Source organism: Megalobrama amblycephala, linkage group LG14 (genome assembly GCF_018812025.1).
Source record: "Megalobrama amblycephala isolate DHTTF-2021 linkage group LG14, ASM1881202v1, whole genome shotgun sequence".
NCBI classification, from domain to species: domain Eukaryota; kingdom Metazoa; phylum Chordata; class Actinopteri; order Cypriniformes; family Xenocyprididae; genus Megalobrama; species Megalobrama amblycephala.
The window spans coordinates 42,317,241-42,344,799 of record NC_063057.1 but is presented as its reverse complement, the minus strand read 5'-3'; the positions used below and the strand labels follow the sequence as shown (position 1 = coordinate 42,344,799).

The following is a 27,559-nucleotide window of genomic DNA, read 5'->3' as shown; positions in this document are numbered from 1 at the left end:
CTTGACATTTATTCAACAGTGCTTTGATCTGCCTGCATTGACACTATTCTTGAAGAGCTGCTGTGCAGCAAAAATTATGTACCAGTTATCAATGTAAAGCTGCTTTGATACAATCTGCATTGTAAAAAGCGCTATATAAATAAAGGTGACTTGACTTAATTGCCTTCCGTGTGTTTAGCGCGCAGGCGTGCAGCAGCGCTCATTCACTGTGAAGTTTAGCAGCAAAATGGAAATATTTGCATGACTTTCTAACATTTACAAAAAAATTACATTTACAAAAAATACTAAAATTTACAGATGGAGAATAAACTTGTGTAAAGTCAGTAAGCACTGAGGAAAACACCATGTCTCAAACGCATAAAATGTATGCTGTTTCCTATGGTGGATCGATTTGATCCATGATCGACCTTTAGGGCTGCTTAAAAAAACCGTGCACGCGAAATTATCTTGACTAACGTTAGGTGAACCTGGATCGAATTAGCGGGATTGCATGAACTTCAATTACCTTTTATGAAACCGTTTTAGCCCAAACTCATTTGTTAGGTTAATGCAAGTCAGGTTTTGGAGTTTAATCCTCGCTTTTCTTAGCATCTTTTATGAAACAGCCCTCTGGTTTAGTCCTTTATTCCAAGCTAATGCTAATCGAAGCATATACAATTAAACGACAAAACAATGCAGTTAATTATGGTACATAACTTCCTGAAAAATCCCAATACAAAACACATACAAACATGACTTTAATTATCAATTCGGTTTACCAAAGCAGACAACATTCATTATATTAAAATGCCAGCTATAGCGTAGCAACACAAGTAATGCGCCGAGCGAGCACCAGAGTGCGCCCCACCAGAAACAAACCCTACATACTGTAGTCCCGGGAAGAAAAGTAGAATTGTCTAAACATAAATGAACAATAAAAATCAGAAAACGGTTTAGATTAAATTCAATTTATTATTGGTAGTTATTAGTCTATTTTCCACGCTTGATTAGATATTAGATGGATCTATGTTATTAATGGCAAAATAATCATGTATTTGATCAAATCCGGAGAGGTTTTTTATCCCCTATAGAAAGCAAGTGTTATTACCACATTCAAGGTCCAAGAAAATTAGTAAAGACATAATTAAAATAGTCAACTGTTCAACCTTAATGTTATGAAGCAACTAGAATACTTTTTGTGAGCAAAAGTGAAATAAAAATAACAACTTTCAACAAATTCAACAATTTTGTCTCTCCCCTGTCAGTCTCCTATGCTGTTTATGTTGTATAGACCGTGCAGGCTTCTGTGTACTACATCAGAACACCAACTCATTATTGGCCGGAGAGATGAAATTGTTGAATAAAGTCATTATTTTTGTTTTGTTTTTGCGCATTAAAAGTATTCTCGTCGCTTCATAACATTAAGGTTGAACCTGTAGTCACGTTGACTATTTTAACATGTCTTTACAACTTTTCTGGACATTGAATGTGTTAGGCTAATTATGTTGCTTTCTACAGGGGATAAAAAACCTCTCAGATTTCATCAAAAACATCTTAATTTGTGTTCCGAAGATGAACGAAGGTCTTACGTGTTGGAACGACATGAGGGTGAGTAATTAATGACAGAAATTTCATTTTTGGGAGAATTAACCCTTTAAAGTTCATTTGCATCATCCCTTCACAGCATCTCCTCCGAGTATGAGGTCTCTGCGGAACAAAAAAGGGTGTTTCCCAATTTTGGTGCATTTTCAAATAGGGAAAGGCGTTTTTCAACCTCTTTACCTGATTTGTTCAAATTGAGTGGGAGATTCCCAGAAAAACACTGAGAGAGATGGCTTGTTGTACACTAGCCGTTAAGGCTATTCATTTGTGTTAGGCAGTTATTTATTAGAAGTTAGGGTATTTCATTTGTGTTGCATTTGCTAGCTAGCTACTCTCGTTGTAAAAAGCTCAAAGCAAAGTTTTTAATCTAGGCCTTAACTATTATTAGCTAACAACATATGAATCTGTTTGTCACTTGATTTGTTTTAGTATTGTCAATAGGTTGTGACTACAGTGTCTGTGTGGTCAATAAAATTATCCTAAAGTTTAAAGTTTTACATAGTCATCATTTCAGGTTAACACATTTTCTTTCTATGAATGCTTGTACTAGGTCACTTATAGCCTCAGTAATATATAAAGTTCATGCTGCACAAATACTCTAAAACAGGCTAAGGCAGTCATGTGCTTCTGTACGTCGTGTTGTTGATAGCCTATAAAAAACAATACACTTACAGTACAATAATAAAGTTAATTTTAAATCACTAACACGCCAAATGTAAAGCGCTAAGCCTAGTCAGTGCGCTCTGCTCGTCTGTTGACTAGTGCCTTATGAAGCTCCGCCCCTTTTCAGCGTTGCGCTCGTTGTCTTTTGACTTCCGGTTTGTATTTACACAGCGATATTACATTTATGAATGAACTGCTCGTTTTAAAATCTTCCCGATCTACTGACATTTGTTAAGACATCTGCTTTAAACATAACAATGCTCATGATAACTTTCATTAACTCTACAACTGGTAAATCCACTTCACCAGCTAATTATTCTTCAACAGCGATGCCATAGAAATATACAGGGCTACCGCAAAAACGGAAGTTCAAAGACAATATTCTAAAGATGGCGGCGCGCATGTTTCTCTGGAAAATAAAGGTGCGTTCACGCGGCCTCGTAATTCCTGTAGTTACAAGATTCTAGCTTGTAAAAAGCGTTCACGTCCTCGTAGAGCTCGTAATTACAGCTTGTAAGCTGGGAGTTTTCTGAAAGCTCCCAGATGTACCACGTGGCCGCTGTACCACCTGACCGCTGTAGATTGATTTATTAGGCGTTGATAGTGGTACCATGGAAACGCATAATTCCCAGTCCAAGGACCAAAAGGACGTGAACAGCTCCGAATATAACGTCAGGTGTTGTCATTTCAAGATTCCGGTAAATACGAGGTGACGTGAATGCAGCTTTAGGTCTATAGACACCTTAATCGCCTACGTCACTGTGACGTCACCGCTCTAGCTGGAGGCAAAACATAAATAAGAACTAATAGCGGGCGCGCTAAAGTTTGAGGTTTTGACTTTAAAATGTCGTCTTGTTGTGTTTTTGGCTGCCAGAATAGAAGGAACAGGACTTTTGGTTCAAAACTAAAGTTTTACCAGATCCCGGCAGACATTCCTTCACAGAAATCAAAAAGATAATTGTGGTTGAAAGCAATACGGCATACATACTGGACTGAGACGATCATAAATAATACTCGTGTTTGCAGTGCACACTTCATATCAGGTAAAATAATCGATGCATATGTAATGGTGTGTTGGTTTTATCTAGTACAAATCAGCAAGTTTCTGTTTTATAAGTGAAATGTCGCCAACTTCAGCACACTAGCTAGCTTAAATGTTAAACAAACATACAGCGATAGATGTGTGTGCCATCCTTTGAATGGTCTCTTAAAATAATCCACATTGCTAGCCATAATCATAGTTAGCCCAGCGTTAGGTTACATTAAACAGTAAGCCTTGACAAAATTCCCCGAACCACCCGAAAGTAATTCATATGTTGTCTAGGAAATAAAACTTAAGTTAATTTACAAAAATAGCTGTCGCGGTCCCGCAGAGTCAGTGACTGTACATATTCGGACAGTTCTGAACCTTCTTCTGCATTTATGTTTAATAAATCCCTCCTAAAACATGCTAGCTTACGCTTGTCAACATTGAGTCCAGCGTCTCTTTTTTGCCTCCAGCTAAGCCCCGCCACCAGGAAACGTTGCAATGTTTACAAACTTTTAAGGGTCTATAGGCTATACTTAATAAATTTTTGACATGATAATTCTTGTAGTGCAAATGTAAAAAGATTATTAATATGTCCAACCTCGAATGACTGAGGTCTGTCTTTGTTGGTGATTCGGCAGCAGAATCAATCTCAAACAATTAAGGACAAGTTCAGACAAATGACGAATAAAATGTATCCTATGTAAATAGTCTTGCTATAGCCTAGCATTTTGTCTGTGTGTGTAATTTTGTCACAATATATATATATATATATATATATATATATATATATATATATATATACATATATATATATATATATATATAATGTTAACGGCGTTACGCTTTACGGAAGTCAAGCATGCAGCATTATTTCTTTATTTCTCATTATCCCGACATAAGTTGTTTTCTCGTGATCTGTGTTAACAGTAATTGCGATCACGAGAAAACAAGAAAGAAAAAAAATAAAATAATGAATGGCCTCTTAGGCTTTGTAATTTTTTGTTTGGATAATTAAAAGACACATAAAAGACACCTAACGCCCCCAAAATCCGCCCTAAATAATGAATATTACTAATGTCACTAATGGAATGCGTGAATGAGACGCAGGACTTGTCTCCTCCAGGCAGGAGGAGGAGGAGGAGGAGGAGTGGTTTCACTTCCGCTTGAATGCGACACATCCTGAGCGCAGCCCAGTCTTGATCGGCGTGTGCGAAGTAGGTACAGCAGATCTTCGCTTTGTTACCTAATCGGTTTTTTTTTTACTCGTTTTTTGACGACGGTCGAGGACGAAGGAAACCAAGGTAATGTTTTTGTGCTAAAAAAGGATGCCATTCTTGTTATAATTTGTGAGAATTATTTTCTTTGAATGTGCGGACAGCACGCTCTCACAAACTCACATGAGCGTTCGCTGGTAGCTTTGATGGTAGCAGGCCTCAAAAGAGCGGCCTGAAGCGATAAAAGTAACTTACCATTATAACTGGCAAAACGAATTCAGGTAATACAATAACAAATATATGTCTGGATAATGACACTATTGGAATGTTGTTATTTAGGTATTTATTTGTAACGATCGGTGTTGTGCAGCTTATTTTAGTTTGCAGCTTAGCCTAGCATACGTGAAAATTAGCTCCTCCTCATTGTTGTGTTTGTCGGGGAATGAAGTATACGAATAAACATGTATTTTCAGTGTAAATAATGGACTTGAGTGATTTTTATCCTCAAGCCAGTACAAACATGGTGGAAAATTTGAAATGGTCTGAATAGATTGATGTGCGGTTTGTAATAAAGTAATGTTTGTCCTGGTGCTCTAATAGAGCGGCGTCTTACAATTTCTCTTTCAGAATAAAATCTTGAAGCTGTAAAGTGTCTACATGGCCGTCAGAAGAGGACACATAAGGTATTTAAAAGTGAGTATTTATTTATAATCTACTTTTACATTTTCTTCAATTAAATGCGAGTTTCCGTATAACATTTCAAAATCTATGTACTATCGAAATATTATCGATATATTTGTTAACCATTGAGCAATGGTTGCTAATTATTTAATCGATAGTTGGGAATAATTTTATTGATGAATCAAGTATTTATACACAGAAATGACAGCAACCGAAAATATTCGGCCTTAAAAAAAAATGAATTGATGGTTTGGAGGGCCGACAACGTGACCGAAACTGTGATGTTTAATTGGAGCATCTCTGATGCGTTTTAACAATGTAATTACGCAACGTGGATAAGCTACCACAGGTAAACATGTAAGCTGTATAACTATGAATGCACTTCATCATGACCAAAAATGATGCCAGAGAAGCCATATGTAACGTTTGTTTGGCAGAAATAAAAAGAGGCAGCTTGTTGCTTAAGAACTTGACTGGTTTAATTTATCATTTGCTAAAACAATCCCTCTGAACAGCATACCAATTACCGAAACATTATTTTAAATTTCTTGGTTGAATGAAAATCTTTAGGTAAAATCATTTTGGTGCATCAATAACTTTCTTGGGTACTGTTATAAGATTAAACTTACTGATATTTTGCGTACAAGTATAAATCCCAGGAATTGCAATTGGCAGCATCTAACCAAGTGTCCAAATAGCATTATATTGCATAGTGTTATTTAGGTCCATATTTGTATCTTGTTGCTGCAGGTTTGTGAGGTTCAGAACCAGGGTAATGACAGAGACTCACACAAGGGTGCCAGCTCAGTAAAGGTAAAATTAGCCATTAATTTTGTCTGTAGACTAATGCTGCATATCATTGTTCATTTTACTTGCACTTCATTTTTGTTTTGGTTTAAGTGTGCCAGTGTAAATTTGATTTGGAAACATTGCATGTTGTTCTGTGAAGCAGGAAGTATACGATATGCCGAACGGTTACGAGGACCACATGGGTGATGAGCCTAGTGATGCCAAAACCAACCTGATTGTCAACTACCTGCCCCAGAACATGAGTCAGGAGGAGCTCCGGAGTCTCTTCAGCAGCATTGGCGAGGTTGAGTCGGCCAAACTCATAAGAGACAAGATGGCAGGTATGTCTCACCGAGCTCAACACAATACGTTTGTGGAATTCTCTTCTGTAATAACTATATATGAAGACAAAGGCAGGTTTTATATATTTAGTTATTTTTTCATATGTAGTTGTTTATTACTAGCACTTTGTTTGTTTGTTTTTTTTCCCCAGTCACTTATTTTTTTTTTTTTTTTTTTTTTTTTTTTTGAGGATTATTATTATTATTTTTTTTTTTTGTAGTTATATAGGGGATGTTTTTCATTTAAGAATTATTTGTTTTTTTCTTTTGATATTAAAACATCCTTGTTTTACTTTTGAGCAGTTTATTGAAGCTTGGGTCAGGGTTTGTGGCAGAATTTCACTGTCCACTGTGGTATGTTTTATGCTGTAATAAACATTTTGCTCACAAATTTTATTTTATTTTTTCCTTTATTTGAAATGGAGTAAAGATGGTACTGGCCTGATTACATTTTATTGAGCTTTTGATTAGACTTGCACATTTGTTGTTTTGTAAAGCTTTTTTTTTTTTTTTTTTTTTTGGAGTGTGGAGATTGCAAAAAGCTCAACTCATTTGACATTTTGACATACTTCTCAGTATTTTTAATGGTGTGGGCATCCTGTTTTGCGTGCACAGTGTAATTTTTTTTTTTTTTTTTTTTTTTTGCTTATTGTTTGTTTTTTTTGTTTTTTTGGTTGTCACTTTTTCCCCTATTGTTTGAGAACAATTATCAATTTCCAGTTGAAGTGTGGAGATCCTGGAGTAGCCAAATGATGTCAGTCTGGTGCCATCTTCATGCATCTTTGCCATTAGCTTTTTTTTTTTTTTTTCCTGCCCAAAGCATCTCACCATCTGTGGATTTTTGTATTTTTAGAAATGTGATGTATAGTTGATGTTTTGAATGTACATTCTGTATTTTATTTACTTGAAAATGCTTAAATGCCTACTAATGTTTATTTTTTTATTTTTTTTAAGGAGGTGAAGGAAGGTATTTTTTTTATTCTTAGAAACTATTCTATGAAGATTGTTTTTGATGTTTGGCTTTTATTTCTGTATCTTAATTGTTTCCTTGTCTGATGTCAAACTTTTAATGGTATTTGATGAACGTGTAATTTTTTTTTTTTGTTGTTTTTTTTTTTTTTTTTTTTTTTTCCTTTCACAATTGTTATTCACGAGATTAGATTGTTTCTTTTGTCCAGAAAGAATAGTCTGCAGGATGTGGACGAACGTTTGTTATTTTTATTTTGTTTTTTTTCCCCTTTTGTTTTCTCTAGGCCACAGTTTAGGGTACGGATTTGTTAACTATGTTAACCCTAGTGATGCAGAAAGGGCAATCAATACACTCAATGGCCTGAGACTACAGTCTAAAACTATCAAGGTAACGTGCTAAGAGGTGTTTTTGTATCATGTGTTAAATTATAGATGCCATGTTAAACTAGACTCAAAGCAGTAAAGGACAAAGTTCCAGTCCTGCCTGCTTTCTGTAAGGAATGAATTATTTTTTTTCATGAGTTTCTACTATTGTTCCCTTTTTTTTTTTTTTTTTTTTTTTTCTCCTCATTTCTTTGCTTTCAGTTTCTTGACATTTGAAGTCTCTAGACTTTGGCCCTTTGTAATCTGTATGATTGGCTGTCTAAGCATGGTTTAATTTCGGTACAGAATTATACTGAAGTCAGTGACCCTTTTTTATTTTAAAGTTCAATTAAGATCAATGTGCTATTTTCATTTTTTCTTGTGAGGATGTGGTGTAGAAATGGAGGGTAAATGTTAGTAGTCATTTTCTTGAGTATGAGATTGTGCCGAACAGAAGCCCTGCATTGAATTCCTAGAGTTTTATTTCATTTTGCTTTGAGCATTGTAGTTTAATTCAAATTGAAAGTTGTCGACTTTTTTTTTTTTTTTTTTTTTTTTTTTTTTTTTTTTTTGTCTTTTGTGTTGTAGGCATAGACTACAAAAATGTTTTATACCTATGAACTACAGAATTTTATTGTTTTTTTTTTTTTTTTTTTTTTTTTTTTTTGTTTTTTTTTTGTTCATTTGTAAAAATGTGAGGTTCCACTTTGGCTGCACGAACGAACTACATTGTTCCATCAGTAATGTGGGCAAATATGATGGCTTATTTATAAATTGTTTTTATAATTCATCCATGAAGGGGTCTTGATGTGACTCTCTGTTTAAATCAGGTCTCGTATGCCCGGCCAAGCTCTGACAGCATCAAAGATGCCAACCTTTACATCAGCGGTTTACCCAAGACCATGACACAGAAGGATGTAGAGGACATGTTTACCCAGTATGGTCGTATAATAAACTCGCGTGTATTGGTCGATCAGGCCTCAGGTAATGATTTTTAACCTGCTTTTGCAATTTATCATTTTGAATGTAGTCTGGGTCTCAACTTTTTTGGGGGTTTCTTACCTGTGTTAGGTCTGTCACGTGGCGTTGCATTCATTCGTTTTGATAAGAGGTCTGAAGCGGAGGAAGCCATCAAAGATCTTAATGGATCCAAACCAGTTGGTGCCTCTGAACCAATCACAGTGAAGTTTGCTGCCAATCCAAACCAGACCAAGAATTCCCAGCTGCTCTCTCAGCTCTACAACACTCAGTCCCGTCGGTTTGGAGGGCCTGTTCACCACCAGGCACAGCGCTTCAGGTGAGAAAGCGGGATTTAGGAAATATTAAAATATTGTCCTTCATTCTGTATGTTGTCATTTTTGCATTGGATGTTCTTGATACTTGGCTGTTTGTGAGAAAAGCCTTTATCTCTCTTAGAGTTGCTCTCCTGATTAATCTCCTGCTTTCACAGGTTTTCACCCATGAGTGTTGACCATATGAGCGGTGTCTCTGGTATGAATGTGGCAGGAAGTTCTTCCTCTGGATGGTGTATCTTTATCTATAATTTGGGTCAAGATGCAGACGAAGGCATCCTGTGGCAAATGTTTGGTCCGTTCGGTGCTGTTACCAACGTCAAGGTCATCCGTGACTTTAACACCAACAAATGCAAAGGGTTTGGTTTTGTTACCATGACAAATTACGAGGAGGCAGCAATGGCCATTGCCAGCCTGAATGGATACCGCTTGGGAGACAAAGTTCTACAAGTGTCATTCAAATCCAGCAAGTCTCACAAGTAAAGGGACTTTATTTTTGTCATGAGAATTTGAAAGTTAATTGAGGTTTCTTCTAAAGGTTTCAGTTATTGTTGACTCTCTACATAAGCATACTCATACATCCATGTTTGGGGTGAAATACATTTGTGCTAGTGTTTTACTATGGGGTTAAGCAAAAGCTAGAAATTTGCAAAAGTGATTTGTCCCTGATGACTGGCATTTGTGAAACCCTGGACACACATTTGAGGATCCTTTTTTTTTTTTTTTTTTTTTTTTTTTTTTTTTTTGCACACTTTTGGGATGCCTTAAAGATGTCATGGCATTGTTGCTCTTCTAACCCCCTTTCGCTGAATCACAATGGACTTGTTGGTCCTATTTTCTTTATTTTTTTGTCAGTATGAACTATACATCCTCACCTCGTCTAGGCCTTTGTAAATAGTAACTAGGCCACATCTTCAGTGCTTCAGCTCACCTACTGTAAGGTAAAAGAACATGGGAAGGACCAAAGAACTTGGAGTGAAAAGCATATGCCTTTAAGTGTTTTAGTTTTCCTGTTGGGAGGTTAAAAATTCAAATGGCAAGTATTGTCATCTTGTTTTTTTTTTTTTTTTTTTTTAATAATCGCAAGTTATTTGGTTTCATATTAAAATTTTTGCATTTAACAGCACATTACTGTTCTTGTTTTTTTTTTTTTTTTTATATTTGGAAGGTGGTTCAGGAGCATTTTAAAAATTTGGTTTTACGTGTTTTTTTTTTTTGTTTTTGTTTTTTTAAACCATTATATTTACTCCCCACTCTGTAAGGTCTGGGAAGTTTCTGGATAAATGGATTGAAACTGGTAGGAGCGGAGTTGTTAGGCACATGGCTGCAGGCTAATATAGATTTTGGTTAGATCAATGTTCACTTACACATTTGCTTGCAGAATTAAAATGAATCCATTTTAGTGTAGTGTTTTACTCTGTACTTAGTCAATCTGTAAATGCAGCTTTGTACATTTTAATGTGAAATTTGGATCTGCTTTGAGACCTTGTCAAGTAAAGGCCACACAAAGGTGAATAATTGTATTTAATTGTTCTCTAGATATCAGTACTAGTATACATCCTGTTGCAGACCAGCACTATATTTGTGTGCATGTTCATTTATGACAATGTTTGACAACAGTAATTCTACATGTCATGCTTTGGGTCTTTATTGATGATGTGACTTAAAGTCCTGTAGCATGATGATCCATGTATATCATTTGAATAAATACCATTGTTTTGTCATAATGTATTGTTACTTTCATTATGATTTTAATTGTACTTCTATGGTTGACTTAAAATTCTGGTTTTCTTTATGGTTATATATTGAAGATACATTACCTATTTTAGTTGTACAGAGACTGACTTTGAAAAATAATTTGACATGAACTTGAGTATAAGAATGTTTCTTCTTAGTAATCTAGTTCATGAGTCCTGTATTATGCTTGTGATACGTTTTAGTACTTTGTGAGGTTGGGACTTATTTTTAAGAAATAAAATTATAAAGTGTTAAAATAGGCTTGTAGGTTTAGGTGAACCTTGAGAATTTGTCACAAGGGTTTGAGTCAAAAGCAGAAGGTGGCCTTTGCGATTCAAAGGTCCATTTCAAAGAAATAGTTGGAGGCCCCCCAATGAGAGAAATTATTTTATTTAGTAAACTCTACTCTTAATAGCCTATCTCTTTAACCAGAACTCTTGTTACAATCACGACCAAAATCAAAAACTGCAATCCATCTTCATCACTCTCAGCCCCATCGGCTATAATAAAATTATACTTTCAGGACTGGTTTCATAGACAGGGCTTAAGCTAAGACAGATTAGGCCTTAGTTCAGTTAGGGTATTTAAGTAGCTTTTATAAAAGTAACCTAGAAAAAAACATTATTGGGGTGCATCTTGAGACAAAACAATGGCTCTCACATATTTTAATATGTCAGTGCAAGTTACTTTCAGTTAAAAAAAGCTCAAACATGCATTTTAGTCTGGGACTAGCTTAAGTATGGCGGCCAAGAGAACTCAACGCACTGCAAATGGAGAAAACATGCAAATAGAAAAAACACCAGCAAATAAAGAAAACATCAGTTTGACAGCACGTGCTACAAAGTTCACAACGCACCCAAATACAGAAACGCGCTGCAAAAGTTCACAATGCAAGCAAATACAGAAACGCGCTGCAAAATTTCACAACACAAGGAAATACAGAAACGCGCTGTAAATAGGCCTGCTCACAATACACATACAATCATAGCCGGCCCTAGCCTCTTTGGCGCCCTAGGCAAGATTTTTTTTTTTTGGCGCCCCCTTATATTGCGATTTATCTAAAGGGGCGAATCTAGAAAATTATTTATAGGGTGGCAAAGGGGTGGCATGAGGTCTATGAGGGGTGGCAACACCTAAGCAAGCGCCCATGCATAGTTTTTGGAGATTTATAGCCTTACATACACAATTGTGTTCACAAACATTGCATTACCAGAAAGTATCTATATACTGTTTAAAATTAATAAATAACAAAATTTCAATATCCATCATGGCACCAAGTAAATACACTATATGAAACACTTCTAAATGAGTCTGAACTTGTATCACTAAAGGAGATGAGCAGTTTTATTAATATTACACAGGCTACTTCAATGGTATAAATCACATGTTTTAGTGCAAGTTAAAGAGCAACAAAACAATTTTTGAGTTTCTGTTATTAGCAGAGGTGGGAATGTCTGTGTGTGTTCACCCAGAACACCCTATCAACTACATACTCTAGCAACACCCCAGCAACTGCATAACAAGAGCCTAGCAACCACCCATTATCTCCTAGCAACCACCTAGCAACACTTTAGCAATCACCCAGAACATCTATATTCTGGACTAACTGACCAAAGTTTTTACATTTTTTAAACAAGACTTGAAGTTAAACAGACTACCTCACTGCCTAGTGAACACTAGTGAGATCAATTCATATAACATGGTAACAAAAATACCTCTTTTTCATTTTACTATTATAAATTGATCTTGCAGTAGATGAAAAGCATGAGAAAAATAAGTATGAACTTGGTATGCACCACAATGCAGTATACTGTCAATTGCAGTAAAAGTAAATTCAGCATCCTCTGCACATTTGGCTAAATTGCATTACAGTACAGTACTATAGCAGTGTATTGGTCTTCTGACACAAGACTATATCCCTAGGCAATCATTTCTCAGCGCTGCAAAAAAAATACGTACAACAAATGGCTACAAAGAAAGTTGACAATCACAACATTGAGGGTGTACAACGTGAAATTTCCCTCATCTAAAGTAGCCTACTGGTACTGTGTAAGTTTAAAACCCCTGTAAATTATTCATTCAGCTCTCTCAGATTTTTACTGGTTTGTGTCATCAGTTTTGCTACCTAATGTTGTCATTGTTAAACGTTTTGAGAAATTAATTTGTGTCTTTGTTTTGATAACTGAAGGAATGGTTTGAGAAACTGGGCCAACTGAATCACTTCTAATGTGTTAGCAATCGAGAAAAGCTAAAATACGTTTAGATTCTTACCTAATTTTCTTACCTATTTTTTTAGTCATCTCATCATATTGAAGCGCCGCTCCTGAAAAGCAATACTTGAAACACTGCTTATATATTTTATTCTGTCATAATTTTGGGGTGGCAAAGCTTTTTCTTAGGGTGGCACATGCCACCCCGTGCCACCCCGGTAGATCCGCCCCTGTCCATGCATCCGGCCTCTTTGGCGCCCCCTAGCGAGATTGCACCCTTAGCATTTGCCTATACTGCCTATATAACAGGCCGGCTATGCATACAATCAGGATGTTAAGGTAAACAAAAAGCTCACCTTTCAGGTGCACACCACTGAAGAGTAAATATTGAACAATACAAAATTTGCATTAAAAATATATATATATTAATAAATGATTAATAATAAATAATATTTTTTAAATAATTTACTTGATTTTATGTCTCAAATCCCAGTCAATTATTCACTGCAGAATGTGAAACTAAAAACTCAGCGATTCAACATATAGTGTTCTGATAACACTATTTAACCTTAATTTATTTCACCTTTAATTTATTTTCTTAATATTTCTCTTTTGGCCCACAATGAGAAGAGATGTAGGTGTTAAACAATTTTTTTTTTTTTTTATGAGGAGTTAGCTAATCTTATTACAGCGCATCGGTTATGCGTGATGCGCTATAAATTATTGTGGGGCAAATTAAAATATTCATTTAATTCTAAAAGTAGCCTAATCATCATCATCATCATCATCATTCAGATCATCGCAGAGGGGGGGCTTGAGATCTCTGGGCCTAGTATGTGCTGTTTGCAGCACGTTTCTATATTTGCTTGTGTTGTGAACTTTTGCAACGCGTTTCTGTATTTGCTTGTGTTGTGAACTTTTGCAACGCGTTTCTGTATTTGCTTGTGTTGTGAACTTTTGCAGTGCGTTTCTGTATTTGCATGGTTTATGAACTTTTGCAGCACGTTTCTGTATTTGCTTGTGTTGTGAACTTTTGCAGCGCGTTTCTGTATTTGCATGTGTTGTTAGTATTTGCAGCGCGTTTCTGTATTTGCATGTGTTGTGAACTTTTGCAGCGCGTTTCTGTATTTGCTTGTGTTGTGAACTTTTGCTGCGTGTTTCTGTATTTGCTTGTGTTTTGAGTATTTGCAGCACATGTGTTGTCAAACTGATGAAGATGTTTTTTTATTTGCATGTGTTTTCTCCATTTGCAGTGCATTGAGCTCTCTTGGCCACTGTACTTAAGCCTTATGTATGAAACCGGGGGTATAACATGAAACTAAAACCGCCAGTAGGTGGCGGCAGATCATTGTCTTACAGTTTTTTCAAATTACTTACACACTAAAAGTGATACTTGAGGCCCACGCAGTAAATCAGGGGTGGAGCCAGACATTGTAAACATTAGGGGCTTAGCCTATGACCCTGTCCCAAATGGCACACTTCATGTGCACTTTCAGTCTTGTGGACTTACAATGGCCACTGCGTGCGCATGTCCGTTAAGTCACAAGACCGTAGGGTGTTCTATTCGTCATTTAAAGCAGAACTAAGTAACTTTTTTACCTTCATAAATAGTTTTCTAAGTCCTTACGATGGTTAATTGACTTGTAGTGGTGTGTTTGAGGCGTGCACTAACCCCCTATGGCACGTCTACGCCAAAAAACAGCACTTGCAAGTTGAGCTGCGCCGACCCGACAAAATCTCGCCTCATGTTCATGTCCACGCGAGAGTGACAAAATGCTTTACGGTAATTCCAAAACAATGTATATATTATGACTTTATAAGACAATTTCAAAAAATACCCACCTCCATCGAGATTTCTTGTACTGTATTTGCAAAACTACTGCGCTGGTGAGCGTTGTAGTCGTTGTGGTCCAGAGCTGCGTTTGGAGTATTTACGACAGTGTGATTCACTGAAGGAACCTGTAGGGGGAGCTTCGCAAATCTTACTGAGTTCCGCTTTAAGCTTAAAGAAGTTTGCTCGTAAGTGCCCCCTTTGCAGCTGCTATGCACCCTCGATACGCACTTCTGCTGAGCCCGCAAGACTGTAAGCTACGCAGAGGACTTTACCCGGCAGTCAAAGTGGCATTACGTTGTGAAAGTGCGGACTCAGAGGAAGACCGTGAGGGTTTAGGGTGCCATTTGGGACAGGGCCTAAATCTAGTTTGTTTGCCTTGAGCATCCGGTGAGTGAGGTCTGAAAACGCACTCTGATGTCGGAAGTGATCTCTCGCACTTATACTTCAATGAGTGCGAGAGATCTCTTCCATTGTCAGAACGCGTTCAGACCTCACACACTGGATGCTCAAGGCAGTTGGACATAGTGGTGTATTAGAGGTAAGAAATTATATAAATACTGTTTGGTTTCTTGCACAAACCGATCGTTTCATGTCTTAGGACATCAATGTGTAGTCACGAGCTGCAGGGCTTAATTTGGATTTGTCTGTGCATGTTTTTTTTTTTGCTCTTATAGACGAAGTTCCCATTGCCATGCATTATACGACTGACAGACCGCAACGGTTGGAGTTAAAAATCATCATTTGTGTTCTACTGAAGAAACAAAGTCACCTCATCTTAGAATGCCCTGGGGGTAAGCAGATAAACATCAAATTTTCATTTTTGGGTGAACTATCCCTTTAAAGAAAATGGTGTCATTATCCAGCTTAAGTAAATTCAGTATTGATTCATTCCATTTTAAGAATCAAATTAGTTATTAATTTAGTTAATTTATTTATATCAGTTCTGGAGTAAACAGTGATGTCATTATCCAGCTCAGTTCAGTTCGCATACAAGGGTGTCGATGCAGGCAGATCAAAACATTGTTGAAAATCAAATGTCAAGTGTCCCTAACTAAGCAAGCCAAAGGCGACGGCGACAAGGAATCCACTCCAACAGGTGACATCAGGTGGCAAACAGGTGTTAAAATTGAGAAAATTAACCTTGGGAGAAACCAGGCTCAGTTGGGGGGCCAGTTCTCCTCTGCCAAACAGCGAACAGTGCATGATTATGATTCAGGCAGCTTTCATAAGTCCGATTGGGATCGCAACAGTCAAAGTATTTATTCCAGTTCCATCTAGTTGAGGATCGTATTCATCACGCCAGTATGAGACGGTTTGTTGAGGATCTGTGCCACTGGCTGACTTGTCGATGAGGCCTTCACAGGGGATGATCTAGTTGACACAATCTCTGCTGACACTTCAGGGCTGCGTTGTCGTCGTTTCTAGGTCCTCGATCTCACCTGGATATGGCCTGGATCCGGCTGACTACGGTAAACCTTGGGATAAACAGAGAGACTAATATTAGCATAGATGCCATTCTTCTTCTGATGTAACGAGTACATCTGGTGTTATAGGAAGTGTTCCCGTTTCCGGCTGACCTAATTTATGCAGCCTAACATTCCTTTAACGGATTTGAAAACATAAATTGATAATGTGTTGTGTGCATGCCAGGTTAAAGAGATGCGTTTTTAGTCTAGATTTAAACTGACAGAGTGTGTCGGATTCCCGAACAATGCTAGGAAGATTGTTCCAGAGTTTAGGTGCCAAATAGGAGAAGGATCTACCGTCTGCGGTTTATTTTGATATTCTAGGTATTATCAACTGGCCTGAATTCTGAGATCGCAATAGACGTGAAGGACTATAATGTGTTAAGAGCTTGCTCAGGTACTGGGGAGCTAAACCATTTAGTGCTTTGAAAGTAATTAGCAAAATTTTAAAATCTATACAATGTTTAACAGGGAGCCAATGCAGTGTTGACAGAACCGGGCTAATATGGTCATACTTCCTGGTTCTAGTAAGAACTCTAGCTGCTGCATTTTGTGCAAGTTGTAGTTTGTTTATCAAACGAGCAGGGCAACCACCCAGTAATCTACAGATTTGCATGTGTTGTGAATATTTGCAGCACGTTTCTGTATTTGCATGTGTTGTGAACTTTTGCAGCACGTTTCTGTATTTGCTTGTGTTGCGAAATTTTGCTGCGTGTTTCTGTATTTGCTTGTGTTTTGAGTATTTGCAGCACATGTGTTGTCAAACTGATGAAGATGTTTTCTTTATTTGCTGGTGTTTTATCTATTTGCATGTGTTTTCTCCATTTGCAGCGCATTGAGCTCTCTGTTACAGTAATCTAGCCTTGAGGTCATGAACGAACATTAACACTTTACTTGAAGGGGTGTGCTTAAGACTGACATGACACCTTCATCATCAGGACATGACACATGTCATGAATATGAAGGTTTTATGCATGTTTAGTTATGCATGTCTAAACAAGTGTCATTCGCTCAATTATGTCATTTTTAATGCAAAGATGACATCGTTTGAGATGTCTTTGTTATGACAACTTGACATAAACCAATACATCATAACCTGTCAGTGTCTTTGTCATGACAACTTGACATTACCAAGACAACATAACCTGTCATAAACATAGCAGATAAATTATCAAACTTAAGAAACTACCTTGCTTTTTAACAATAACATTACATTACATTATTTTGGTAACACTTCAGTATAGGGAACGATTAAATATGACTTTTCCCTCAATAACCTCATAATTTACTGCTTATAAATATAGTTAATTGTTAAGTTTAGGTATTGGGTAGGATTAAGAATCTAGAATAATGTCATGCAGAATAAGGCATTAATATGTGCTTAATAATTACTAATAAATAGTCAATATTCTAGTAATATGCATGCTAATAGTAATAAGCAACTAGTTAAAAGACCCTAAAATAGTGTTACCAGAAAGAATTTTGCAGAGACTAGTGACTCTGACTTCATTCTTTCTGAGAAGGACAAATAAACCCTCTTAATCCTCTATATAACCACTTATGAAATGTATAAACATGTATCCAATTTTCCCATCTCATGACTTTCCTTTTATAGGCTTTATTCTATGTATTAATTCTCTCTTTTGAACTATTTTGGTACTAATGTTCCATAGTTGCAAATTTATCACAGTGGTAGCACGTTTGGTATCTACGGACTCCAACTTTCGTTTCCTATTTGGCAATTTATGTTGCATGTTACTAACTCTGTGACACATTAGTATTATAAGAATCTAGAAGGTTCTTTTTTCATTCATCCAATCCAGTGTCTTATGCTAATATCTTGCTACAGAACAAAGCCTCGTAAAACTTCCCTCTGAAAGGGAAACTCCTTATTGGCTCAGACACCTCAAGAGGGTGTGACATCTTCACCCCTTATATTCACTGATCACAAGATCAAACTCTCTTCTTCTCTTTTACTGACAAATGCTGATGTCAAGATGACGCTGTAAGAAGCTAGAAGCTTCTAAGGAACCCAAGCTTGTGCCAGGCTTCGGCCTAGACCTTCCATTTACCAAAGATCCTCTGAATCCAACTGGTTCTCTTTCATCAAGACAATATCAGCAAAGATTCAACGGGAGCCTCCACAAATTGCATCAGGACAGTTTTAATTCAACTTGGAGAGACATGCAAGTATCAAACTTAGTCTCATTATCTGATACATTGAGTATCCTTACCCCTTTTAAAGAAAGGCCTGTTAAAACTAAACTGATGGTTGGCTCAAGGCTGTTGATCTGCTGAATGTCAAACAATGCTGTAACTTCTTGCTTTCCTGTACTCTGCTTTAGCTCTCTCTTTCCCTTGGTAAACTGTATGCATGTATGTGTGTGAATGTTAGAGTAGTTAAGTGTTTAGTCTAGTTAATGAAGTCTTGTTCATGTCACACGTAAAGTTGTCTGTGTTTCACGCTCATATACTGGAGTCCCTGTTCATGCAGATCCTGACTACAGGCTCTGAGTAGTAAATGAAGTCCGGATGAATTTAGTACTCCGGTGACGGAGCCCTTACATGGTGATTGGAGGGAGCCACAGAGGCCGCATTCGTGACAGAGCCCCCTCCCTGCGAGCGGCTCCTGAAGCGAGGAGGTGGTCGACGCCAGGCCTTCCGCGTGGACGGGGGGCAGGTCTCTCTGGATGAGCTTGATGAAAGTCATTGATGAGGGTTGGGTCCAGAATGTCCTCTTCATTGACCCATGATCGTTCCTCTGGGCCATACCCCCAGTTCACCAGATATTGCAGTGCTCTAACCCTTCATCTGGAATCCAGAAATTCACGCACTTGGTAGGTCTATGGTCACCGGCCTCGTCCTGGTCCTCCTCTCCTCTCGGACCACCTGTGGGCTTAAGCAGAAACACATGGAAAGTGGGTGAGATACGGAAACTAGAGGGGAGAGCCAAACGATATGAGACTGGGGGTAATTTGTCTGATTATTTTGAAGGGACCCACGTACCTGGGGCTGAGTTTTCTGCAAGGTAGCCGGAGACATAGATCCCGAGTCAATAGCCAAACCCATTGACCCAGGCAATAATCAGGATGATGGCAGCGTGAACGATCTGCTGTTCCTTCTGACATCTGACAGCCCTTTGCAGGTGTACATGGGCTTCGTTCCACACATTCTGTAGCCAATCGTTGACTGAAGGCAGATCCGAAGGTTCTCCTGACCAGGGAAACAGAGGGGGTTGGAATCCCAGGACGCATTAGAAAGGTGTCAGTTCAGTGGAAGGCTTGTGAAGCGAGTTTTGAGCATATTCTGCCCAGAACAGAAAGCGACTCCAGTCAGTCTGGTTGCGATGACAGTATGATCTGAGATAACGGGTGAGCTCCTGATTAACCCTCTGGAGTCTGAGGCTGATTTGGGGCCTGGAGAAGTTTTGACATGCCCTGACATTTGTGATTTTTTCAGTTGTTCATAAACATATTAATGGAAAAAGTGTCATTACACTGTATTCAGCACAAACTAGGCTACAATAATATGTGAGGAACATGTATGTACATGTTTGTGTTTTTGAAGGAATAACATTTATGCGTGGTTATTGAAAAAACAAAAAACTTAAGTCACTGAAATAAAGCCAAAAAAAGTATAGTAAATCTGTGTTCACAAGACTTTTGGGTATTGGAGGTTGTAGACAAGAGTTTTTGCTTCAAAATTATGTAAAAATTATGCTGCCTACTCATTCATATAAACAATATATTGATTTAGTTTTTGTAAGACACTTTTTGCCAAGAAACACAGTATGCGAGGAGGCGTGAATCACCACTGAATAATGGGCCATTCTCACCTGAGAAACAAAAGAATTGGATAGTAATGAGCTGAAATGACTTGCATATTAATGAGGCATTTCAGTCAGGTAGGCTGTGAAAAAAACCTTCTGTGATGTCTCAAGCTCATCATGATATATGAAACATACAGAAAAATATTATTACAATATAAAGTAATGGTTTTATATTATACTTTAAAATATAATGTATTTCTGTGATGCAAAGAGTCTGAATATAGGCTTTTAGTTTAAAAGAAGCACATTTGGAGAAATATTGGATTCTCATATGCTTATGTCAATTTTCTATACAGAGGAGTTATATTTATTTAATATTCATTATTTAATGTCATTACTATGAGCGCTGGTGTTTTCAATTCATCCTTGAAGTCGGAGGGCGCTCTCTGTGCATATTTAGTCCACAAATTCATCTAAAAGAAGAAGAGGCTATTCCATGAATGGAGTTTCCAATTCATACTGCAGCCGGAGGGCGCTAAAGAAACAAAAACTCATCTAACATTCATCTATAGAAGAAAAGAAAACAGGAACTAACTGCATGTCTTCTAGAGCTCGCTAACCATGACTTTTACACCCAGATAAACACTTTTCAAGACAATAAATACACGATTGAGACGATGAATGCATGTATTGCCTCTGAATTTGCGTCTGAATAGCGCTGGCTCTGTGGGCGTGGCCGCATTAGCAGATAATGAGCTGAATCACGGACTTTGACATGGCTCTCTTTTCATACAGATTACATAAACACAGAAGGTTTGTTTTGATTTGACTTACATGATTTAAAACCTGACATCTTAACGTTTTTTTAGACATAAGTTTAATTTTTCTGTGATTAGTATTCATTAAGTTACAGTTCATTTTCTGAGAACTATCAGATTGGACTTCGTTCAGAGGGAGAGGAGAAATCAGCATCATGTTGTTTTCTTTATTTTACAAAAAGCACAACATTGTGTTTTTACTTTGAGTGTATACAAATAAAAGAAGATATTCTATAGTTTCAATTGATATATTACTTATGTCTCTATGACAAAAAATGACGGAGATTTTAAGTCTGTTTTGCGCAATGGAAAAAAAACCTGCAAAACGCGCCGGCGCGTTTTCAGACCTCAGAGTGTTAAGGCGTTCCACCTGTCCATTGGCCTGGGGGTGGTAACATGAAGTTAGGCTGACATTAATGTTGAGTTTCTGGAAACTGCGATTTGGGGGACAATTGGGTGGAGATGGTTCTGAGCGTTGAGCATCAGTGATTTCTGCCATAATTTCCCATTGTATAGGGGCCAGGATGAGCATAGCAGGGAGAACGGGTTCACTAGTGGGTGGAGCTTGAACGAATTTGTGTTGTTGGGAAAGAGCATTGGCTTTAACATTCTTGGAACCTGGTCTGTATGTCACGGTGAACTGGAACCTGGTGAAAAAGAGCGCCCATCTTGCCTGTCGGGGATTGAGTCTCTTGGCTGAACCTAAGTATTCCAAGTTGCGATGGTCGGTTAGCACCAGGACTGGATGTTTGCTTCCCTCCAGCCAGTTCAAAGGCCGCCTTCATGGCTAAAAGCTCACGATCTCCTACGTCGTAGTTCTGTTTTGCAGAGGTGAGTTTTCGGGAGTAGTAGGCGCATGGGAAGAGCTTAGGGAGGTTGCCATGTCTTTGAGACAGTACTGCTCCGATGCCAGTGTTGGAAGCATCAACCTCGATGACAAATTCCTTCTCAGGATCGGGATGGTGCAAGGTTGGGGGCTGTGGTGAAGCGTTCCTTTAACTCTTGAAACGATCTTTCGGCAGCTGCGGACCATGATAGATGACTTCCCCCCTTCTTAAGCATGAAGGTTAGTGGTGATGCGATGGTGCTGAAATTTCTTATGAAGCGCCTGTAGAAGTTTGCGAACCCCAGGAACTGTTGTAATTCCTTGACTTAGGATGGTTGTGTCCATCGTAGAACAGCTTGCACTTTGTTGTCATCCAGAGCGATGCCCTCAGAACTGATAATGTATCCTAGGAATGCAATGGATGTCTGATGAAACTCACACTTCTCGGCCTTGGCATAGAGCTGATGAGTAATGAGTCATTTAAGGACGGTGCGGACAATACCCCACATTGTGGTCTTCAAGGGATGTGGAGTAAATGAGAATGTCATCGATTTAAACAATGTCCCCGTTACTGAGCAGGTCACGGAAGATGACATATTCGTCCCGCTCACGGATGCGGATGAGATTGTATGCACTTCGTAGGTCGAGCTTCGTGAAATACCAAGCAGAGCGTAGCTGTTCCAGAGCGGAAGGGACTAGAGGCAGTGGATAGCGGAACTTGACTGTGATTTCGTTGAGATCCTAGTATTCAATGCAAGGTCGCAGACTGCCATCTTTTTTTTTTTACAAAGAAGAAGCCAGCAGAAGCTTGGGATGTGGACGGTTGAATGAACCCCTTAGCTAATTCCTCTTCAATGTAACTTTTCATGGCCTCGGATTCAGGTTGCGATAAGGGAAACATTCTGCCTTTGGGTGGTGTAGTGCCAGGGAGCAGCTCTATGGGGCAGTCACTAGATCGATGAGGTGGTAGTTGAGCTGCCTTGGATTTACTAAAAGCCTCACTGAGGTCGCTGTATCCGGGTGGTATGTTGGTCGTGGTGTCAGAGTGTGGTGGAGAGGAAGGGAGTGGAGATTTCTTCACTGGACCGGATTGAAGACAATTCTTCACACAAGGATCAGACCACTGCATGATTTGGTTCTCTGCCCAGGAAATCTGTGGATTGTGCTTACGAAGCCAGGGTAGTCCGAGGATAATGGGATTCTGTGGTGTTTTGATGATGAAGAAGCACATGGTCTCTGTGTGTAGTGCTCCAATTTGAAGTATGACGTCCCCAGTGGTGTAATGGACATGGCCGGTCCCCAGGGGGCGTCCGTCTAACGCTGCCACTGTGAATACAGATTCACATGGGATTAGAGGGATTTCGTGCATTTTGGCAAAGTCTGAGTCAATGAAATTAGCAGCTGACCCCGAGTTGATCATGGCTGTAGTCTCAATACAGGTTCTAAGTCAGTCTTACAGATATTACAACATTAGAGGATGAATGAGCTTGTTCACTCACCGCAGGGGAATTCCTGGATGTGGGTCGAGTGGGACAAGATGCTCTCATATGTCCCGGTTGCCCACAATACAAGCATAGCCTCTGTTGTATGCGTCGTTCTCTCTCCGCTGGCGAGAGGTGTGTGTATCCAATCTGCATGGGTTCGTGATCAGATGTCGTTGGGGCGGCTGGCAACAACACGGAGGGATTTCTGTTTGGCCGTCTCGAGCGGATCAAATTGTCAAGACGAATGGCGAGATCAGTGAACTGATCCAAATCTTTCCCCTCATCGCGGCACGCGAGCTCAGACTGTAGTTCCATATTTAATCCTTTACGAAACAACAACTTCAACGTGTCATCCACCCACACAGTTTGAGCCGCGAGAGTGCGGAAAGTGAGAGCAAACTCGGCCGCGGTTTGTTTACCTTGGTGCAGTGCCAGTAGTTGTTCTCCAGCCTCAATGCCTCCCTCAGCATGTTCGAAAATTTCCCAGAATCTTTGTAGGAAGTCACTGAATGTTGAAAACATTGCCCGTCCATCACTCCATACCGCCGTAGCCCATTCTAAAGCCTTTCCCGTCAGCAGAGAACAAACGAATGAAATACGAATCTCCTCCATGGGGTATAGCGAGGGTTGCTGAGAGACAAATAGTGTGCATTGTAGCAGGAAACCCTTACACTTTGTGGGCGAGCCGTCATATTTTTCTGGGAATGCAAGCCGCGGGCTGGCAGTCGCCATTACCGGTGCAGCATTATTTGTAAGCATGGATGCAGGCGGGCCTGCCTCAGCGGAGGGAAGATGCAAACTCTGTAATGTCTTCACCAATTCCTCAGTGATGGACATTAGCTGGGTGAGCTGCTGTTGATGAGTAGCCAGAATACTTGCTTGAGTAGAGACCTCGGTGGATAGCCGGTGGATAGCCGGTTGATAGCCGCTGGATCGGGGTCTGGCGAAGTCTTCTGTAACGAAGGGTCGGAAGCCATGGGATCCATTTGCAGCTTTATTGTAGACAATCGTAGTATAACAGGCAAGGGTAAATCACCGGCAACAACAGTATCACAGACAAGGCAGAAACGTAACGAAGGGACAGGCACAAGGTCGGGGCTGGCAGCAGACAGAACTAGCGGTATCCAGATAAACAGGCAAGGAGTCAGATGGGCAGGCAGCAAGGTGTTGTAACAGAATAAACAATCCAAAGTCGTACACGGGAAAACAATACACATGGGAAAACGCTCAGAAATGTCAGCCGTGGCAAAATAAGACTTTGCGGTGTGTGTGTGTGAGTGTGCGGGTTTTATAGTCCATGATTAATTATTCATATTTCTTTTGAGCTGTTGGAAACTTTTTTCCTCGTCGAAGCAGAGACCAGGAGATGTTGGGATATCTTTCAAGCAGAAGTTACTCTTTATTAAGTTACTCTTTTATCGCTGTAGTCATCCAAGTCTAACTAATGCAGTGTATACATGATGTTTTATAGGCATTCAGTGGGCAGTCCTTAAAGGTGTTGCCCTTACACACAGCATTAGAAGTGACCACTAATACAAAAGCATCTAAAGACAATACAGGAAATTACCCCCGACTGTGTAGATAATAGTACCCCAAATAGTATAAACAGTAGCTGGTCACGAGAACTAAGACTATGTAAACATTCACACATAGTTTGACTTCCAGTAGGAAGATCAAAGCATTCAAATGCATAGGTGCTAACCCAATCAGTCTGACAGTATCGCCCATACCTTTACATTATTATAGAGACAAAAGCACAGCTGTATCTTGAGCTTGTCATGCCAAATGGTAAGGAAGTGCATGAAGACAAAAGGTTTATGTCACACACCCCTGAGCTGCCTGCCTTGATCTCCTTAGAATGTCATTATCTTTACCTTAACATGATAAATACAATATACTTCACCTTAGTAATTCATGTGAGGTGATGTCAGTATGTAGGATCAACAGATCTTAAACAGACTATTAGATTTGTAATCCCACAGTCCCCCCTTTGAGAGTTCTAATAACTCACATAATACAAATTTAAACCTTCTTAAATCCCTTCTATAACATATGTTTGTTAACATAAGTCCCACCTTCCAGTCATGCAACTTGTAACAGCTACAGGCACATACATCTTATTCTGTGTCGTGTCCAACATTTACATAAGTGTTATTCTTTAACTTGAGTATACTGTTGACACACATATACAACGCAGGGTGGTAACATGTTGTATAAATTACATGATGACACAGAAAACCATGTAGCATAAGCGTGGAATTCCTAAAAGTCCATGGCGCCTGAATATCTGTGGAGTCTGTTCCATGTAGAGTCCATTTCCAATGCATTTTGATGTCTGTTCCAAGTTGCTCAGATCTCATTATGAAGGTTGTACATGGATCATCTGAGGTGATGCTTTACACCAGTGCTGCTTATGAGCTGTCATGGAATATACACATACCTGCAACACAAGAAAACAAAGAAACAGCAGACCAGCAGTATTCATGCATAGACTTTAGTACGTTAGACCTCTAATGATCGTATAGTTTTTCTGTCTAACTCTGATCATCATAAACTTCTAGTGATCGTATAGTGGTTTTGTTCTTCTTTTTCTTAACCTAGTCTTAATCACTTTGACACCTATAGACCAGTAAGGTGGGGAAAAAGTACTGAGATGGGGAAACCTATGAGGAAGTCTTCACCACAGGGTTGGTCCCCGAGGCCTTTTGCACTTCGGTTCTTCCCTGGGCTCCTCACTGGTCTGTGTGTCCTATTCTCTCCCTTTAGTTAATTTGCAAACTTTACTGTGCTACATCTCCATCTTCCAATGAAACATCAGTCATAGCAGACATCATAACCCATAGAGGATGGATAAGTGAATGGAGTGTGCTGTAGCATAACTTTTAAGGCTGTGAGTGTACTTAACCCGTGTCCCCGAATGGTGGAAGTGATAGTCAACTTTCTTTTGTTCAGAATGAGTCTTTCAGCTTTCTTGTAAATGACTGGGGAAATTAAGCACTCGCAGCCCAAATGGTTAGCATGTCAGCAAGCTGTTTCTCCAAGAGTTTGGAGAAGAGGGGAGGGGCAGTTTCAATGTAGCAAGTAGACTGAGTAGGAGCTGAGTAAAGCTGTTCATTTCTTTAAATGTCTTTTTGTTTTACCTACACTCTTTCATCCAATGTCCAGGTTTACCACAGTAATGACAACTGCCTTCTCTCTCAGGACATTTATGTTTCTGTCGATCCTCTGTGTTGTCCTTAAAGGATGCTGCTGCAATCATTACTCTTGTCTTGACATCGGAGTCTCTTTCCCAAATAGCTAACCTATCCAAGTTGTTTTGCAGGGTTCCATTGGACCATGTGAGGTCTAAGAAAGGCAATGCATTTCTGTATTCTGATGAAAGCCCATCAAACCAGATGCGGACCAGTGGTCCATTATCCTTTAACACCTTTCTCTGGAGTGTCAAGCTATTCCTACTGTATGCTGCAGCTGACTGACAAAATCTTTCAGTGTACTCACTTACAGTTTCATCCTTCTTCTGTACACAACTAGTGATCTTTGACCAGTCCACCTTTGGTCCAACAAAGTTCTGTGACACTCTCAAAACTCCTTCTCTCAATTTGCCTTTGCTGGAATGCTGAAACTCAGAATTATTTACAGCACTTTCAAAATCATTGAATTCTGACTCTTTCAGGATTTGTGACATTAGCTGTGTGACTTCAGCTAGGGACATATCATAGAGCTTCATTTTTCTGGACAACTCTGTCCTAAACTCAGAAAAGTTTCAATGCACTGATGGCAAATTCTCAGCAATTCTTTCTATGTCTTCAGGACCTAGAGCGGTACTGACTGCTTGTAACTGCAGTATGGGGGTTAAGATGGTAACTGTGTCAACCCCTTTTGCCCTACTCTGAGCCTTTTGTCTTCACTCCACACACTTCAACTGCATTTACATCTTTATCCATGAATCCAGTATTGCTATTGCCCTCTAGTCTACAGAAAGACTGTAATGTCAGGATAGCTTTCATCTGACTCTTGGACTTTTGAGTCACATTTGGTTGAGGCTTTGTTAAGGCCCAACTTCTGAGTGAGACGAGACACTCGACTGTGCAACTGTTTGTTCTGCTTCTTCTAACTTAGCAATACGTTGGATTATGTTCTTTGTGCAATGGATAGAGTAAATTCTCTGTGGCAGCAGATAATGCCCTTCATATTTTTCTTCCGAATACAAGCACCAAGTACCTTTTTGCATTCTTCAATAGACCAAACTTTTTCTGGATGAATCCCAAATTTCTTTGTCAAATCCAATCTGACTGACTCAGTCACTATTAAGTCCATGTGCTTTCCTAACAATGATTTGAATCTGTCCATAAAGGAGTAGCTAGTCCGCCTTTTCCAGTTGATGGAATTAGTCTAGCATTCTTTCTCAACATTTTGTAATGTCTTTCTGGCACAACAATACACTTCAACACTTCCCTGACAGAGCAGAGGTTAATCCTAGTTAATACACATC

At 39.0% G+C, this 27,559-nt stretch overlaps 1 protein-coding gene across 3 annotated transcripts; it reads left to right on the top strand.

The window, feature by feature from the left end:
* The first annotated feature begins 4,434 nt into the window (after positions 1-4,434).
* On the top strand, positions 4,435-10,650 carry elavl1b (ELAV like RNA binding protein 1b). 3 transcript variants are annotated; one of them, XM_048155859.1, is made up of 8 exons: positions 4,435-4,575; positions 5,116-5,181; positions 5,920-5,982; positions 6,119-6,299; positions 7,553-7,656; positions 8,462-8,615; positions 8,703-8,928; positions 9,082-10,650. In XM_048155859.1, exons 2-8 carry the CDS (start codon positions 5,146-5,148, stop codon positions 9,404-9,406), a joined length of 1,089 nt encoding a protein of 362 aa, XP_048011816.1. In that variant the 5' UTR covers positions 4,435-4,575; positions 5,116-5,145; the 3' UTR covers positions 9,407-10,650. The 3 variants fall into 3 exon arrangements, with proteins under 3 accessions (XP_048011816.1, XP_048011817.1, XP_048011818.1); XM_048155860.1 differs by having other exon boundaries at positions 4,436-4,575; positions 6,122-6,299; XM_048155861.1 differs by lacking the exons at positions 4,435-4,575; positions 5,116-5,181; positions 5,920-5,982; positions 7,553-7,656 and having other exon boundaries at positions 6,163-6,299.
* Positions 10,651-27,559: the final 16,909 nt, after the last annotated feature.